Source organism: Trachurus trachurus (genome assembly GCF_905171665.1).
Source record: "Trachurus trachurus genome assembly, chromosome: 16".
NCBI lineage: Eukaryota > Metazoa > Chordata > Actinopteri > Carangiformes > Carangidae > Trachurus > Trachurus trachurus.
In genome coordinates, this window is record NC_139902.1 from 24,416,599 (window position 1) to 24,435,885 (window position 19,287).

The 19,287-nt window shown below is 40.9% G+C and overlaps 1 protein-coding gene across 1 annotated transcript in view; it reads left to right on the forward strand.

Moving 5' to 3' along the window:
* bckdhb (branched chain keto acid dehydrogenase E1 subunit beta) overlaps nucleotides 1-15,348 on the forward strand; it is a 52,501-nt gene extending 37,153 nt beyond the window's left edge. Inside the window, exons 9-11 of the mRNA XM_083989405.1 lie at nucleotides 736-822; nucleotides 12,402-12,553; nucleotides 14,884-15,348. Of these exons, the coding sequence (XP_083845531.1) occupies nucleotides 736-822; nucleotides 12,402-12,542 (228 nt within the window). The 3' untranslated portion in view covers nucleotides 12,543-12,553; nucleotides 14,884-15,348. The remainder of the gene's footprint in view (nucleotides 1-735; nucleotides 823-12,401; nucleotides 12,554-14,883) is intronic.
* The last annotated feature ends 3,939 nt before the right edge of the window (nucleotides 15,349-19,287 follow it).

Sequence of the window (19,287 nt, forward strand, 5' to 3'; positions counted from 1 at the left end):
TTCATTAGGCTGTGCTGGTGCCCTGCAGGTCTGTCTGCACTTATATAAACATGCATGGTGTTTTGCACTAATGCGTAAAACAATCAATTTAGAAATCCTCTTTTTCCATGTTCCATGTGGTGAGAGGGGTTAGTGGGGGGCCTTTTATCATTTTACATAGGTTACACTTCCTTATTGTTAAACTTAACCTTAAACTCTGTGACCGTGCTCCCCAGTGCTGTTGGGGTCAGAGGTGAAAGAGGTGACAGAGGTCCTGACTAATCACATTTTGACATTTTGGCAGTGGCATGACTGTAGCTACATCTGATTGGTTAAAGATTGGCAAGAAGCATCCATAAATGTGTTATTGTAATTTCCATTCAAACTGTTTGTGCTGTGTTGCAGTAGTTATACTTTGAAGGTGACCCTGTGAAAGCAGAAAAAAACAAGACCATTGAATATCTGAAAAACTTGTTGTGGAACAATGGCACCAGTGGCGCCTCATATCTGCGCTATAACCTCTGCAAAGCATCTCTAACAAGTACAAATGCATTCAGTAATTCACAAAAGTTGAATTTGAAAATGTTTCACCTTCAGTTGCAAGTCATAAAAACGGTTGTTTGATTAGAGCAATATCATTATGCTCTGCAGAAGATAAAACCAAAGACAGGGTTCAGACACAGTGCTGCTTTGACACTGTGAAAAGGTCAAACTCTGAACCTTCTCTAATCAGCTGTATGTGTCTTTGTTTTTCAGTCGGTGGTGAAAACCGGACGGTTGCTCATCAGTCATGAGGCTCCAGTCACCGGAGGCTTTGCTGCTGAAATCAGCTCCACAGTACAGGTAAGTGTGTGTGTGTGTGTGAAGAGAACATACTGTATTTGATGAGATTTTATTGGGCTGTGGAGCTCCCAGGGGAAGGAGATGGTCTTCAAAGGTACCGGTCTTAATAGGTTGCAGTGGTTTTGTCAATAAAAGCTCCACTTTGTAATAAAGCCAAAATTGCCTTTCACTGCATGCCTCAGAGCAGTGGAGGTGCTGTGCTACCCCGCACCCCGCGGTCAGCTATGGAAGTGTTTGACAAGGCATTAGGCAGGAAGCTGGAGGCAGGAGGTGATCCCCCAGAAAAATGAGCAACAGTTTTTTATTTAGTTCATGATTTTTTTCTCAGTTAGAGCGGTATCAGATGGGCTCTTTGACATGAAATTCACTTTGATCGTTGTTTGTACATAATGCAAAACGAACATTTTTGTATGCGCGCACAAAAATGGGGTGTTTTTAGGAAAGACTATGACACTAACTGTATCTGACTTCACAGTCACTCGTTTTGAAACTTATCTTCAACATCAAAAGTATTGCAGTAATTTTAGTTGTACATTTTGCAGCTATGTAAACAGGAACAGCTAATTTCTCATGGTCTGTATCGGCCAAAACATTAAACACTAACAGCTTAATAGTAAAGGTGTGGCTGACATAGTTGGGGTGTATAATAATTTCTTGTTCCATCCGTCAAAGAGTTATGGTAACTTGAGTTCCCAAACTAAGACCATGTTTCCTTAAAGTAGTACAACAAACTAAATCCACTGATGCTGAGAACATATTACATGGTGAGTGACCCTCTCTTCTTTCCATGTATATAAGATTTTTCCTCCACGATGAAAACCTGTGGGCATAACGGCCAAAAATAGAAATTTTGAAGAACCAAAAAACATTTGTATAATCAGTGTCCTTAGAACACGTACAGTGCCACCAACATACGAATTGATGGGACTACTGAGCAGCTAAACGTCTTCTGAAAAGCAAGTTAAAACCCTCTTAAAAACTTAAAAACTATCCTGGGCTCCAGGGTTTAATGAATACCAGAGGACTAATTAGCAGTTTCATTCTGAATGTATAAAGCTGAACAGAGGGAGTTTTCTTCAACTCGTCAGGGAGTGCTGATTCAGTGGCGCTAACCACCCATATAAGGTTTACGAAATATTGCTTGTTGCTGGCAATAGAGAAGGCCTGGACACTGTACCCAAGACGTGCCAGAGACAGTGGGTGACAAAGTCTGAGCTAAGTGTTATGCCATGACTAAATGAAAAGGCCTCCCCTTCCCATCATCCCAACTACGTCTATATTTACATGGTGAGATAATTATCTTCAGTATGTGTGGCGTTTTTCCCCCTGAGTCTTACACTCTGAGAATTTGTGTCTGAACAATGAAGACTCCCCCTGTGATACCTGAGCAAAACATTGTTTACTTTACCTGCTGCAGTTTCCCTGTAAATACGCATGAAGTTAGATCTGAAGCAGTAAAAAAAAATCAATCGATCCTCTCCTCATTTACGGTCGGTCAGACCCGGCTCCCTCGCTGCCCTGCCAGTAAGGGCTGAAATGGCCAGTGAGTCATCCCCCCTCATCTCCATGTTTCCATGTTTTCACATTGTGTATGGATGATGTAAGTTGTTGGTGCGTTCACTGATTGCATCGAACTGCACTTTTCAGATGGCCTCAAGCAAGTTGGATGCTCTGGTTGGAAAGAAACCCTTTTGGAGTGGTTCTTGGTCGGGGTTTTAAAAAGGCTACACTTTGACCCACAGGCTTCTGTCATACTGTTAAACCCCACATTACATTATATTTATTCCTAGTTCAAAGAGAGTGTGTTGTGCTCTCTTTCAACACACACAGTCTGTCTCTCAATAAAGGGTTGAATGGCTTCCAGTGGAGTGTAACAACCAGCCAAACCTCTTATGTGATGGCTTAATGCTCAGCACATGAGGCTATAGTAACGTTACTCCACTAAACCATCTGCCTCCATCTCACAAGACCTAACAAGCATTACGTTAAAATCTAGTTTTCAATTAAAATTGAAAGGGCAAAATTAAAATAACTTTTCAAATAATAATTAAATGTTCTTTTACTGATTTCAAGGAAAGTAAGTGCTGTAATATGAGGTACACAGAGTAATGGAAAGACTTTGAATAATGTGTTCAATTAGAACAACGTGCCTAATATTAGAAGAAAAGTTAATTAGAATAAGTGTCCCCGCCCTTTACCTTATTGTTAACTCCATTTCACATCTTGTTAGCCACACCATATTTAGTATCATCAGAGGACCGGCTCTGTAAAAGCTGAAAACTTTGTGTCATAATTTAATAATCTCCAATAATTTATAGGTTCTAGGTCTGGGTCCATGTAGAACAACATCACATCTGTGTCGGGATCTGAACCATGGTGCACCATGCTACTGGTACCTCTGGTATATATGAAGCACGTGGGTGTACAGTAAAGAAGGGGATCATGCTACTTGAGTGATTTGAGAGGACTTGGCTGTTTTGATTGTTTTTCCTTCACTGTGAATCTGGGTCACCATTGGAATCTGTTGTAACCGCTGTGAATCCAAGCTGACTACAGCCACCGCAGCCTGTGAGAAAGCTGAACATGTTTCACTGCTACAGTGGATTTATGCTCAAGACGATAGATTTTGGGGATATTGTTTTAATTCTCCCGGAGAGCAGACTGAGGGTCACAAACTCTGCAAATGATATTATATAATAACACATTTAGAATAATAAATGATTATGAAAGAAGTGGGAAGTGATGGAGGCTGGGTTACAGATTGTTTGATTTAATAGTAATAAAATATTTTAGGTTCAGGGATCAGGATTCTCAGTATTACAATTTTAAATAAAGCAATTTATTGTTTTTTATAATCTATTGAATCTGTCTCTTTTTTTATGCAGATAGAAGCACAACATGGTGAGGCAGCATTTTTAATGTTTTGTCCACAAGTACTTAAAAATATAAATAGAAAAGCACTCTGCAGTCTGCAGCCTCAACAGACAATATTTTTCAGCAGTTGATCTAACGATTTATCAAATGATCATGTAGTCTGCAAAATATCAGAAAAAGCTGGGCAACAGGCATCAACATTTCCAAGTTAACATTTCCATATTGCAGCGGATGGGGAAAGAGAACTCAAAAGTCTGAAAAACACTTTGAGAAAATGATTAACTTTTAGTCTGCATGAAATAATTATGCAGTCCTGGAGAGACTACCTGAGAATTAGAACTACTATCACTATGTTTAAACACACTTAGCATCAAATTAGGGCTGCCACAAATGATTATTTTGATAATCGACTAGTCACCGATTATTTTTGCGATTAGTGGACTAATCAGATCATATGTAAATTGCAGCTCATCGCTGAAGCCGATTACCACTACTGCGCATGTGCGTGAAGGACAGAAAGGCAGACAAGTACAAGGAAGGTACAGCGGCAGTTTTGAGAGAAAAACAAAACTTAAAAAAATAAGCGACCCGTCTACTATTAAATTAGTTTTCAAAATCATCGACGCAATCACGATTAGTCGACTTATCTTGGCAGTCCTACATGAAATGCACCTTGAGGTGAAATCCTGAGTCTCTAGTTTAATGTTTATAATGTGCAGCAGAAATGCTGTCGTCTATGAGTGAGACTGTTTTTCTGTTCAATTTACTGTACAGTTCAACTTGGCCTTGATAATGGGATGATAAGCTACTAAAAATACAGCTTTTAGCAGAAAGATTGAGTCACACGTCCTCAGGGACTACAATAACATCCTCACTTTGACGCTATCAGAGTGAAACTAATACAGATCAACAGCAGCGGGTATGTTGAAGTTCTTAACTTGTACCACACCTCTTTGTTTACTTGCGTGGGCCTCGTTGGCAATCAAGGGACGAAAAGATAAACTGGTTGTCAGTAACTCTTGTATAGTCTAGCATGCGTTGTCTGGGTTGTGTTGTTTTAAGTTAGTCTGTTATTTCTCGAGAGTGGCTTTAAATGTACCTAAACGCCTCGGGCTATTCCAGAAAGATCCCTTTTATGGATTTGATTTTCTCTTTCATATTAAGAACAGAGGGGATTTTGGTAGGTCTTGGCCAGTTTTCCTTTATCAGACTTTGGCTGTGGCCCTCATGATTTAATAATGTGTCATTGGTTGGCCCTTCCCTGAGTGTTTGGCTGATGACAGAATAGGACAGAGAGGGGCAGAACGAGATGCGGCTAAAGACAATGCTTTCGTGGACCTCAGGGATGCACAGAGAGAAGTGGTGAATCACCCTCCCCTTAACTCTACAAACCACAACAGCCTTGACTATAATTGATTCCAAGAAGTCCAAGCTTTGGCTGATCAGTTGGGCTTCGGAGAAATATAATAATTTTTCCACTGGTTGTGAAAGATTTAATGAAATGATGTATAATTGTGACCGCTATGTGTTACAAGAACTGTTGGAACTGTTGGCCGCTCTGAACAATCAGAAAGAGGCGCAGACAACAAACCAGATAGACTGCAGAGCAGGCCAGGGATTTTGTCATTAAGTCCATGCTGAGTGATTTGATGCTTTACACATGACACGAAAATGATAAATTACTCAACTTTCAATAAAAATAAAAGGGCGTATTTTCATGTTTTTAATGTATTCAGGTGCGTCATGTTATCATGTATCAATTCTACCAGAATCTATAGATAACCTTTTGGTATCAGAAAAACATTTCACTTTCAGCAGATGAAGAAAGAAGAACAGTCTTTAAGTGTCAAACTTGCAAATACAAATCATTTTATACAGTAAATTATAACATTGCATGTACAGTTTTGCATGACCGCCCCGTTGACGGGGACAGGAGCTCGTCAGTCTGTCCTTGAGGGTTAGGTAAGTTAGAGGCAGATGTTTGCAGTGTGGACAACCAGTCCAAGCTGCAGTGACGACAGAAAAGTATCACATTATGGGTCTTTTTTATTTTATAATAGAGGGTCTATTTTCCACACTAATGTACGCCCCGCTGCACTGGGACCGAGTGGGGCTCAGAATTAACTGTGGGGACCCTTGGATCGACCGCCTTGGGTTCCACTGGTAGTGTTTTCAATTATTTGTGTGTAATTCGAACTAACTAAAATGTAACATCCAGCCCAGCATTTCCCGCCGAGTTGTGGTTGCGGTACTGTTCTAGGACATGGTTCAAAGACTCAGGCCCAGTCGGTGTTAGCTGAGGATGAAGATTTGCACGTTTTCTGCTCTCTGAATCGGAGTCAAACCACCGCAGCCTGGGGCATTATGCTCCACTGTAAAAGTCATGGTAGCCCCCCCATTGCCCCCCCTACCCCCCCACCAAGTCTTTCTCCATCAGGCGATACATTAAATTGCCTTCAAAGGACAGTGTTTATACAGGAAGGCTCCTTTAAAAGGGCTAGTGAATTGGATACAGGTACCACCATGTTGGGTTGGGAGGTTATGAATGTTATATAATGCTGGACTGCTGCTGCTTGTTCCTATCAGTTGCTTAATACCCCAAAGCCTGACTCACTCATTAGCCTTCATTTCCCTGCAGGATGTTGTGCAGAGTCGTTTCTCAACTTCTGAACTACAATCACTAATACAGGTCAATGACCCTTAATCTGCTTGATGTCAGTTTATCTTATTCGCCAGAAGCACCATGAGAACTCATTAAGAACGGGACAAGATAGATAAATGGATGAGAGACACTGAGAAACGTTTATTGTTAAAGGTGGAGCTGGCTATTTAACACAGATAAGGGATACACAGTAACTAATACATGCCTGTGATCTAGTGTTACCTTTTTTCAGTTTCATTGACACAAGGCTTGCTATTAATTTTTTCTTTTTGCATTTTAATGAGACGCCATGTTTCCTGCGCCTCTTTTTGTTAAAATGCTTGTATGTTTAAAAAAAACACATGTAGGGGATTGAATTACTTGTAATTCATTTCAACAGCTCTAATGGAAGATTTAGCATAATGTAAATTTTCCACAGCTGCAATTCCATGAGTGCAACACAGTCATGATGTGCTCCATCACTCTGTTGTTTAGTTTCTCCTCTTTACACTAAAATGAATTCAGGTCATTTCCTCCTTGCTGTTCTCCAGATCGATGTAAAGCTGCCATCAATCACCAACCTAAGGGAAAGCTGCTTTTTAATGAGAAAATTGTGGAGTTTCTGTCATAATAGCTTAACATCATTCAGGGAACATTTGGCAAAGCCTGACATGGTTGATGGAGTCAGTGTTGTGACATTTCACAGCATTTATGAACTTAAAAGTTGAACAACTTATCAGTTTGCATTGGCCCGAGAATGTGAAATGTTAGAAATGAAGTCCCTTTTGATTTAGACCTGACCTGAGATGAAGGCCTTGTTCTCCCTTAAAGGTGGGGTTGGAGATCCTGGAAAAACGGTTCTAGCAGGCCACATTTTGAAAATACACAAGCTGGGTTCACATCAGGGTGAAGCCTCGCAACACACAAAGGTACCACGGCACGGAAAGCCACGTAGTTCACATTAAGTTTACCGTATCGCCTTCGCGGCCCGACACTGCGCAGCATCACAAACTGTCCGCCAGCTTTTTCTCATGGCTCATTCACGTGAAAGAAAACACCTGACATCATAATAAACCATCCAGCATCCAGCTTAGAGCTTCATTGCCACCTACCAGACTGCAGTGTGGTACATTGTATCACTGACGTTGTCTTTTCCGCGGTCATTGCTCATTGAAGACTCTGATCGCCCACGCAATTAGTGCAGGAAGAGCGGTACGTGCAGAGGAGGGAGAGCGAGACAGAGACGGCAGCTTGATCGACACATCACAATCCAATCATTGAAAATGTTGCGTTCAACATGATTGGATGGTGTTTTTCCAGGCTTGTTTGTTCCACAGGTGACTGATCTTTTTCATTTTTGTGAAAAAGCATTAAATTACTTGGTTGCAGTCGGGGTGTGGAGAGGATTTCAAGCAATTCAGTAAAACAATGCCACAGAATAAGATCCCCAACCCTACCTTTAAGTCAAGGAGTCAACAGTGTGCAGCAAAATCAGTGGCAAGCAAACATAACCAGTCATGCATGTTGTTAGCTTGTACCTGGCAGTGGTCACAGGTTTGGTTATATAGTTATATTATGTATTGAAAACCATGCTGTATGAGACTGTCATTGGTACGGCCAATGCAAATGCAAGTCCATTATTTATTTGTGCAGACAGCACTCAGTGCAGTCTGTAGTCAGTGCATATCTCTCTATGTCTCAACAGTCACATTCATCTGTGTATTGACACACCTGCCTGAGCTAACATGAGAGATGGGCCATCTAACGCTGCACTTTGACAGTGTCAGCAGGCTCAAGCATGTTAAAGTGCATATTTACAGTAGAACCAATTTATCATTGAGCATTTTGCCATAGGTTGTAGGAGACACATTAGTGTCAGTCACCAGTCTCTCAGACTTTCAACATCAATTTTTTCTTCCACCTGAACATCAACCAGAGAAATATAGAAACATGTAGAAGACTTGTAACCACTTTCAGGCTGTTTTCAGTTGAAGTCCAGCTGGTCAGAGGCTTTGTTCACTGACGCTGGCACTTTACCACCTCTGGCTGCAACCTCCCAACCTGCGGGTGTTTCTGACAAACTGACTTCTATGCGACAGGAGACATGGTATCATCACTGCAGCTCTGAGCCCCCGCTGTTCTGTATTTATAAATCCTGCGCCACCGTAGGATGCCTGCTTTTTGTTACTTGCCATGCCACATAGTTTTATTCTGACATTCAAGTGTATTACATATAATGATGCACTTCCCAAAAGATAAACACCGATTTGAATGAAATCTGAGTTGTGTGGCCTTCCTCCATCCAGCTGTGGTGGCAGGCAGGCAGTCAGACTACTGTACTTTTCTCCCACTTCCAGTAAATGTATTTAGAGGAGATTACAGATGTGATCCAGACAAAAAGGCAAACTCCCTGGTACTGTCTGAGTGTTTGTCTGTAGTAGGGCAGGGAATAGATCCTGAGGTTGTAATCTCAGTGGACTGGGGTAATCACGTTGTCACTTTCATCAATACACTGGGATGAGAAGAAAGCAAGGTACCTTCTGGTGTTATTTTTTCGGGGTGCTTGTTAGGAAAGTTCCTTCTCTCCTCAGTTTCTGCAGAAATGCAATATTTCACAAATACCTTTGACTGAAGCTCATTCACTGCACATTGTAGTCTTAAGCCAAGTTTGCAATGAAGCAGATTTATGGATTTATGGAAATGCTCTGATTTTGTTTAACTGGATCTGACAAGATAAAACCCTCTTATGCATGTCTGTCAAATCAAAGATGATAATATCCACATCCAGATTTGCTCCAGGGGCCTCAGTCGATTCAAGTCCACTCCTGTTTGACTTTGGCAATCTCAGGATTTTTTTGTGAAGTGAATTTATCCGAAGACAACTTGCTGTTGCCTTTTTTTTAAGTCAGGTATGCCATCCGCTAATTATGTTAAATTAATCTTTAAAACAAGACTGGGCTGTTGAAATGAGCTCATGTGTGTAGAAACCACTCCTGCAGATCTCATTGATTTACAAAACAATTTTGACATTGTCTTTGTAAAGCCTGCTTGAGGCTCTGCAAGCAGAAACACAAAACACCTGTGATGCATATTGTTGCACTGGGTCTAGATTCCAGATTCCTCAGCCTTCAACCACCGGCTTTCTCCTTGACTTACAGTTTTTAATACACAACAGAGTGTGAATACGCTGCAAACTTCGTAGTGGAGGGCTTCACAAGCCCTAAGGCCACGGACGTTTGTCAGCACATGAAATTAACATGCTTAAACTCACTGAGGGGGCAAAGAAAAAAAAATACCGAGATTAGGCTTTCACATCACCAGAAGTAGAGTTGTTGTCAGGATCTGCCACAGCCTGTTGGGGAGAATCAGTTTCAGGTTATTCTCAAGTCAGACAGGAAAGAGAAAACAGCAATGAAAAGCAATGGAGGATTTGTTGAACTAGTTGTCTCCATTCAGTTCACGTTCATTAAAGCTAATCGCACTTAATAAGCCAGGAGGAGCAGACTCCCAGTCCAACGGTGCAGGAGTCCAGCTGCCAGGCAGATAACAGTGCCAGCAGCACTGAGCCCTGCGCAGCAAATCAGGACGCGCTCCCCCTGGTTTTGGGTTTCATTCCCACTGGCACCAAAACGAGAGACCCCGTGATTTCTGGGCTGGCCCGTCTTCACTAGCTTTACTGGCTTACTCAGGGATTGTAACACACTAGATGGCAGCTTCCTTGTAGCTGTTTGGCTTTTTTTAAGGCCAAGTTTAAATGAATTTAAACTGACACTCAATCTGTTTGAATGACACTCATAAAACACCACACTCACAGACCATAAATTTAAAGAATCTGACCAGTTCATTGTTGTTTGAACATTATATTTATTTTTTTCCACTCGTCGAACATCGGTTCAGAGCATCAGATGGTTTGATTTGTATTGAAATTTGTCATCACATCATAAATAAAACCATCTCTGCAGCTTTCCTACACTGCTCCAAGTGCTTTATCCACCGCTGCCACAGTCACGCTACTCCACTAAAGTCTCAAGCTTAGATTTTACAGGATTGATATTTTCTCTCCATTCACCTGTTACACTAACTGCTTCATATGTCCCCTCCTGTTTGATGAACATTTTACAGTTACACATCCAGACTGGAAAAGTTTCTTCTGCACCATGGCAGCTCCACAGGCAAAGAGAGCAGCAGCTTCTGCCACAGTCTCTGCCTCTGTTTCTCTTGTTGTGTTGTATTTTTACAGCCTGTAAAAGCAGAAAAGCACAAAAGGCCGCCTCATTAAGTCTGACATTCCCTGGTCTCTGCCAGAAGTTTTATAAGAAATAAAAAAAACATAGTGTGAAACATACAAGTCCTGCCCTGCCAAACGCCATACGACGCCATGGCAGCCAGTTGGGTGGGTTTTGTAATGAGGGATTACACGGATGGCTGAGTTTTTGATGCTTGTCGGTGTCATAAGGAACAGGTCAAACTGTGTGCCGTCTCTCAGACATGCATGCACAAACAGGCAACGCACACAGAGGGTGCTGTGCGGCAGTTGTTTGTCGGACGGTATAATCGGAGAGAGGGTACTTCAGGTTGGTTTCTGCAAATCTGTGTGCATGCGTCCAAATGTGTTCATTTAACTCATCAGGGGGTTTGTCCCATTTGGAGTGTTTTGGCCAACTTCATTCTGCTTTGTCTCCATGGGAGGAGGTCAAAGGCCAATATAGAGACACGAGTCATGGCTTGTTTTGCACTCGGGCCAAATTGCCTGAGCATTGGCCTTTTCTGAGGAGCCTGATTGAAGCAGATTTTCTAGCCAGGTACGGTAATATAAATAACATTTAGCAGTTTGACCACCATTTAAAACAACTCTGTTCTGCATTTTAGGTTCCTGTCAATATTACTTATTCACTTTTGATAGTTTTGGACACTCAGAGGTCTATGCACAAGGGTAAACTTAGGTGTCTGAAGTTTCTGTGAGTGAGAGGGTTGCTGCCAAGACGACAGCTGATGTTAGTTTGGAAACAAATCCCCTTTAGACCAAACTGCTGAGCCACAAAAGTGTCTGTACTTAATTGTTTGAATGTGCAGAAAATGACGAAACACCCTCAAATTATCAGAACATGCAGGCATGATACATTTAAATCATCAGACTGATAACAAACAGCAACAATTAGAAAGTAAAAAAGAAAAGCTCATTTTCCCTGGAGTCAGTCTCTTCTCCATATTGCATTCCTCTCCTCAACATCCATCCATCCATCCTTATTGTTTATTCTTGTAGGGCCATTGGGAAGAGCTAGAGCCAATCCCTGTTGACACTGGGTGTGGACACCAGTCTATCACCGGGCCGACTCATAGAGACAAACAATCACTCGCTCTCACATTCACACCAGTGGACATCAAATCATCTAATGTGCATGTCTTTGGGCTGCTGTGAGGCACCGTGCTGCTCTCTCTTAATACAGAAACAATATTGAGTTGGTCTCATCCAATCGTAGTACACATTTATTCGTAGGCAACAACACTACTGAGCGTGAAAGCGTCGTTTTTGACCTTGACAACATTAATTTGACAAAATATCTTATTAGCATTTTCCATATATACCATATCTCAGAGTCTTCCTCAGCAGATGGTGTTTGCTCTTTATTGAGCTCCTTTAAAAAAAAAAAGTTGGAAGCTGAAGGACCTTGAGTAACTCCAGACTTTTTTCCTCACTGCAGGCTGTGTATGCATATGGCTGTGTTGTTTCTATTTCCCTGCTCACTCGATGAGTTACATTGCTCATCATTTTGAGGTGTAGTGAACAGGTGCAAATTACAAGTTGATTTGGATACATCCTTATCTGCTTTGTGCACAAGGCAGTGATTTACTCGGCTGTCACCACTGTGCAATGAGAACCGAGCTACATCTCTTTAGCCACACTTGAAGATTCAATACTGGTGACGTGCTGCTGCGGGCCGTACACACACAGTCTTAACATGTTAGATCGGCTTCCCAGCCTGAATGCTTCTGTTTTGAGTGCTGATGTTACAACAAGAACAAGAGTTTATGTCCCTCATTTGTGTTGTGTTTCTTCTTGCAGGAGCAGTGCTTCCTTAACCTGGAGGCTCCCATCAGTAGAGTCTGTGGTTACGACACACCCTTCCCCCACATCTTTGAACCCTTCTACATCCCCGACAAGTGGAAGTGCTTTGATGCGATCAAGAGGATGATCAACTACTGAGCCTCTGTCAGGTACAAAGATCTGGCGGCTTCCTTTGAAGCTCATTAGTGAAGAACATGCAGCAATTTTTATTAAATTAGTTCATATTAATGTCAACAACTGACTTATGAACTGCATAGTTTAATTTAATAATGTAGCCATAAAGATTTGAAAATTTGACTTAAACACATGACTATGTAGTACATCCCTTATATACTCCACACAACCCCATATTTATTTCCCAGCTCACATTGACTTTTATCTGCCGAATCAAGCAAATAAATGAACATTTGCATTTGACCACGTTAGTTAAAGGAGATATTTGAGTGGCTATTTGTAAACAGACTAAAACTCAACAGTGGCTGCATTTAAAGATGCTTTCTGCTTCAATTAGTGAGAAACACTGACATTACACCTAATGATAATACAATAAAGATGGAAGTGTGTAACTAGTTGCCAAGAAGCCAACAGCAAGAGCTGGACAGATTTATTCCAAATGGAAACGGCAAATACAGTTAAAAAAAAAAAGAAAAGAAAAGAAAAGACGGGACTGCAGCTAATTAATACCACACGAAGTTAGTGGACTGGAGAGAGATACACGATTTTAAAAAGAGGCAAAATCAATAAACTAGAGGCTGAAATATCCTGACTTTTATTTCCAAAAGTGGATCAAGTTCTTAAAAACAATGAAGCCTGCATTTCCTCTAAAGCTTGACGAAGTCTTTCAATACACCGAATCCCCACATCCTTCAAACTGTGCACGCCCAGGTAGTAAATCTGTAGTCTTGGCCCGAAACATCCATGTATTTAATAACATTTTCTCCATAAGTCATGTGTGCAGACTTCGGAAGACTTTGTAGTCTCCAGTCTGAAACCAATGACATCATCCCTGTACTCTCCGGTAAATTGAATTTTCTATGTGAAAACAGTGGGTGCCCTTTTAAAGCTTCATTCGACATGTTCAAGTCATATCAATCTAATCTTTCCAGCATTACTGCCACTTGGCACGATTAGCTTTGCTTATCTTCGCATGACCACATTTTCCAGTCAGTTGTTCTTAACAAAGGACACATTTTCAGGTTATATCTGGTTGAAAAAGTTTCCGTTATCGTTGTTTTCATTATTGTTCAACTTTAAGATTATTTTCTCAATTGAGTTGGTTTACAGGATATTCTTAATATTGGGGAAAAAAGCTCTCCACAATATGCAAATGCCAAACAAAGTCTTAAACCCAAAGATGCTCAGTTTACTATGTAACACAAAAAATCAACTGGTCTCCATAACTAATTTAAGTTTTTGGCATAATGATGGAAATATTCCAAAGATGATATTTAATGATTCATTTTATCTATTATTTTTTTTAATTTTACCTGCCAGTCTAAGCCATTCTCAAAATTGCTGTTTTATCAGTCGCCATCAAAGAAATGGCAAAAATGTAATGGTGCATGGAGCAATCCACTGACTTGGGGGATGGCTTCAGCTGTGGACCACATCTGTCCCACTGCTCCAGCCAATCTGAAAAGGCCTCCTTAATCATCAGTGTATAAACTCTGCAGTCCTGAATGGAAACAATTTTGGTGCATTTAAAATGTCAGAAATGTAAAAAAAAAAAAAAAAAAAAAAAAAAAATCAATAAGAAGCTGTGTAGAATTATCTGTTTGTACCTCAGTAAACATTGGAAAAATACCTGTTTAATTGTTCCAACACTGCATGTGGTCTGTGTCTTGTTCTTGTTCTGTGCAGTAGCATCACACAAATACTGTGGAAAGTTTCTGTAGTTACAAAAACCAGTAGTAAAAAGTTATCACTCAACTGCCCAGGCCCTTTATGTGCTGAAGGGTGTTTATTCTCTGTGGCCATGCTTCCTTTTCCACTAAAGCCCCTCAATGTGAAGCTCAAGTATCTGTAGGAGCGCTAGGCATCTGTTTCAGGTGCACACACACCTGTATTTAAAGCTGCCGACTTGTAATCAGACCACCCAAGACTGGTCTTAGCGGCAAGTGTTAACAGAGCCTACCTGTCATGGACGTGCTCCACTGGGCTGTGAAACCCTAACCTCCAATCTCTGTGTTGGTCGGACTGTTGTCTTTCATTAGCTGCCGTAGTGTTGAATAATTCCCCTTTGGAGAGTCGGGCGGTTTTATAATCACTGTCAGTTTCATCTTGACTTGTAGCCATTACAATTTTGGCCTCAATATAGATGGAGCAAGGAGCCATTAATAAAACACTTAATTGAATCCAACATGTCACCTCTCCTCCCCACTTCTCAGTATCTCCATCCAGCTCGACTTTTCCTGCTCGTCTGCCATCCACTGTCACGCCAAGTTATTCTCTTTAACTTACTGAACCTCTCATTCTCCAGAGGCAGCTTCTGGTAGCCCTGAACTCCATGCTCTCCCCTTTTCCTCCTCCTTCATCCAATCACTGGAGAGCAGCCAGGAAAAGACACTTTGTTGACCATCCAATCAGGAAGCAGTATCCAGATGGGCTCCATGTCCCTCCGCGTCATCCAGCTAAAAGACTGTTACATTACCTCTGGGTTAGGGAACGTGATTCTGCGACAAGGGAAGATGTCCTGATGCGGGCTATATGAAGAAAACTCTCAAATTCGATTTCCTCTTAAATAAAAAAAAAGTTGGATACTGTGTGGGGAAGTTGTATTTGGTTGCATTTGTGACCGTTTGCCTTTCTGTGCTGTTACTTTAGATTGATTGTGTCCAACGGTGCTCTAATCTTTATTTAGTTTGACATGAACTGAACCTTACTGTACTAAAAAATGGATCTGTGGTTTTTAAGGAAAATAAAATAATCTGAATCAGTATGGTGATTTGCATTGCTTCAAATTTGTTGGGATTTTTACTCTGTTGTTTTGGCAGCAAGACACAAACAAGTTGCATATAATACACTTCTGCTCATATGATTAAGAGCAACATATATCCTACCAGACTGGTAAAGTCAGAATTTTATGGGTCTTCTGATGAAAAATTTGAGTTTTACAGTGCCAAGACCTGTTTTACAACACGCCAACACATTTATTGTATTATATAGTAATTTTTCAGTGAGCTACATTTTGTCCGTGGGGAAAACCCAAACCAACGCGTTTCAGTTACTGTACTTTGATTTAAAGATTTAAAACTGTAAAAGTGCATTACATCATGGCCACAGTTTGAACTTTTGTCCCGCTATAAAGTTTAAAGACCTTTCCATTTTATCACTGCTTCCATAAGAAAATTGTCTTTCCTTGTTAAACTAGTTGTCTATCTTTTACCATTTCAAATTTCAATATGAGAGTCATGAACTCCAAACCTCTGTCCATCTGCTGCATGAGTTTCTGAGAAATGGTGGGTAAACGATTACTTAAACAACCATGAAAACTGCCCGTCAGAAATTGGAGGTCTGCCCATGCCTCCATTAGCAGACGCCGGCGAAAAAAATAAAAAAGCAAAATGTGTCCACAACCACTCTGCCGCTCATATATCTACAGTAATGCGCAGGCAGTGCAAGTGAGTTGGGGAAAGCAAGAGTGAAAAATGTAAAGCTCCTTCACGTCGGAAGAAGCAGTGTTTGTATCAGGATTAGATGGACGAAGTATTGACTGATACTTACAGAACTCTTCAGGGGGGGTAGATGTGAAGTCTCACCTCAGGGTGGCATTAAAGAACAAACGCCACAAGTCTCTCCTGCTCTGTTGAACAAATCTCTTAGCTTAGACGATTATTTGTTTTACTTTTTAGGTTAAATTGTTCTTTTTCAGTCACTATACATACGTAATATAGTAAATTTATGTTTGGTTCAGTGTTCATAAAGCAGAATTAATTACTTCACTTTGTGAGAGCAGCTACAGGAGCCTTGTCTGATTATACATCCAGCAGACATGTAGCAACATTAGCATTCATTTGGAGTCATGTTTCTGTGCCACCTGGTGAATGTCAGTCTAAATTTTACTTTGATTTTAGCTCTCTTTTCATTGAGATGCAATCCACTCTTGCGGCAAAATGTTCTAATAGACAATTTATGAAAGCGGTCTCAGACTTTTGGAGCCCACTGTACATATTCATCAGCTATAGTCGACTCTGCCAGTTTGTCCTTTTTAGTGCTGGGTGGGTAGTGTGCGAAGGGTTTATCAGAGCTCTCCGGGTCAGCTGCCTGGAGCGGCTGCAGAGACGTTGATGCTGTCTAAATAAACCAACAACATTAAAGCTGCAGCCTGTGAAACCAAAACAATGAGCTGATGCTAAAGCACTCTGCAGAGCTGAGGGGAACTGCGGCACTGATGGTGATTCACTGTGGGCTGTGTGAGATACCCCATTCACATGAAACATAGTCATTTGATCTATTGTTAATATAAAAATGTTGATAAGTGGAGCTTTAATGCAGTTTTAATGGGGCTGAACTGGCATCAAATCACGGTTGCATTGTAATTTTCATTTTATAGTTACAGCTAGGAGTCTGAAAATCTGCTGTCATTGTATCCCAGGTGTTCACTTATCCACTGTCTGTAGAGCAGCTGCATTTTTCTCTGGTTTACATAATTGCCACAGTCTGTTTTCTGTTCAAACTGATAAAAGAAAGGACGGCTGCCCAATGTTGAAACTTAAATTATATTTCCAGGTGCTTAAAGTTATCTCTGTGTTTCGTCATAGATGTTTTGTGAATCAGTGTTAATAGAATTTGGGATAAGGAATTTAATACAAGCAGTTTGTTTTTGTTTTTTTACTTTTTTGTAGCTATGCTGTTCATCTTTTTTGGAAGAGCACGTTAGGACAGAGCTCCTCAACTCTCACAAACCTCATCTGGGGTCTCCTGCACTTCTTCAGCCACACATAAAAGAAAACATAAACATGTGGAAACTGCTATTTTGTGAGATTTATTTATCCCTCCCTGTGGTATAACATATTTTCTTCATGCGCCAGTTATTTTATTTTGGGTAAATGTACAGTTTACAATCTACAAACAAGCCCGATAGTTGTTGTTGATGTGACTTTGACAGCTCTCTCATTGCTCGCCCTCACTGTGTACAGTATGGATGCCTTACAGTCATTTGCTCCTCATGCAGTTTAAGCCTGTAGGGAAAGAATAATCAACCCGCTTATGAAACGTTTACAGTGGAGAGCACATAAGAGAGACCAGCTTAAACCCAGATGGCCTTACGCCTCAAGGACTTTGCTTTTTCATTTGTGTCTTAAACGCAGAGCTAAACCCCCATCAGTGGAGTTTAAGAGAAAGGTGAGACCGACTGTGACTGTGATAAATTATTGGTGTTTGCCCTGCAGCACACACAGCTTCTGAGAGAGAGAGAGCAATATTCAGTGGAAAAGCACGTAAGTGAAGCCTTTGGAGCTGTCTCTAAAAATGTGTCCTCAAATGTTGTTGATATTTATATTCATCTTGGTTAGAATTCATAACATCATGTTTCTCCATGTGAATCCATAATTAAAGTATTCACATTGGTTGATTTGAAAATGTATGTGAAATCTCCGACAGCGACCTGGACAAAAGCAACAACAGGAGTCAGGCGTTATCAAACCTGGAGTCCAGTCAATGACGCAAGACTGAACATGTGGGTAAGAGACACTGATTGTTAAAAACACTCACGAAAATACATCTGCTGATGTGAAACACGCCTTGCAACAAAAAGATCTCTAAAGACTTAAAGGCTGACACAGTTACAGAGTCATCTCAAAGAGTTTCGATATCCCTCAGTGTAGAGTCTGACAATCTGTAAATGGGGAGGATTTAGTTCTGCGGCTGTTCTCTTTATTAGTGGGCGTCCGACCATGACTCGTCCAAAGACAGAGCTGAATGATCAGTGACAAAAATGAACCCAGAGTAAGAGCTGAAGGCTTACAGGAATCATTAGAGTCGACAAGCATCTCTGTCTACCATATGCACATTATGGCGCACAGTTGAATGGAGCATGACGACATGTCATATGCAGCTTGATATCCCACAACACTGAAGGAAAGTTTTAAGTGATTAAATATAGGTTCAAGTGCTAGGAAAGAACATGGAGCTTTACTCTGTCAGTAGTAAAAGGGCACCCAAAGGTGAAATATGACAAGAGTCAGCATCATGATTTGGGGATTTGTGTTGGAGCTTTCTTATAGAATGACTTCAACAATGAAAATCCCTCTGTTGCAGTGGCCTCAGTCAGAGTCCAGACTTTCACCCAGCAGAGATGCTGTGTGGACTAACCTGGAGACAGAAGCCCTGAAAGCTCTTCATTGTGAACATTGTGAAGGTCAGAGCAGCAGCTACTGGAAGAGACTGTGTGAGGTTAGTGGTGCCAAAAGAGGTTTGACCAGTTATGAAAGCCAAGGGTTTGCCTGCTTGTTTGTTTGTGTGTTACTAGCTCTAAGTCATTGTTTTTGACTTTTTGACTGCTGACTGAAATGAAAATGACATTTTACGGCCAATCAATGCAGAAAACAGGTCATTCCAAAGAGTTCACTGTCCCACAAATGCCTTGACAAAATGACTTTAAGTCAATCCAGAGCGCCACAGAGAGAGAGTCCCATTGTTTTAATGTAACACAGGCATCTGGAAAACCTTATGTTAAAATGATGAACATTACTCAGTTTGCTCTTTTGGCTATTTCCTTGTACCGTTGGGAAATATTCCCATATATAGCAATCAAGATGTGTGCTGTGGTGCGCTGGATTTTCCTGTTTTCTAGGAGCAACTGCTTCCAATATGTCACTTTGTAAACAATTTGTAAATATGATGGTAATTGGTTTGTGTGCACTACATGAAAACTGCATCACTG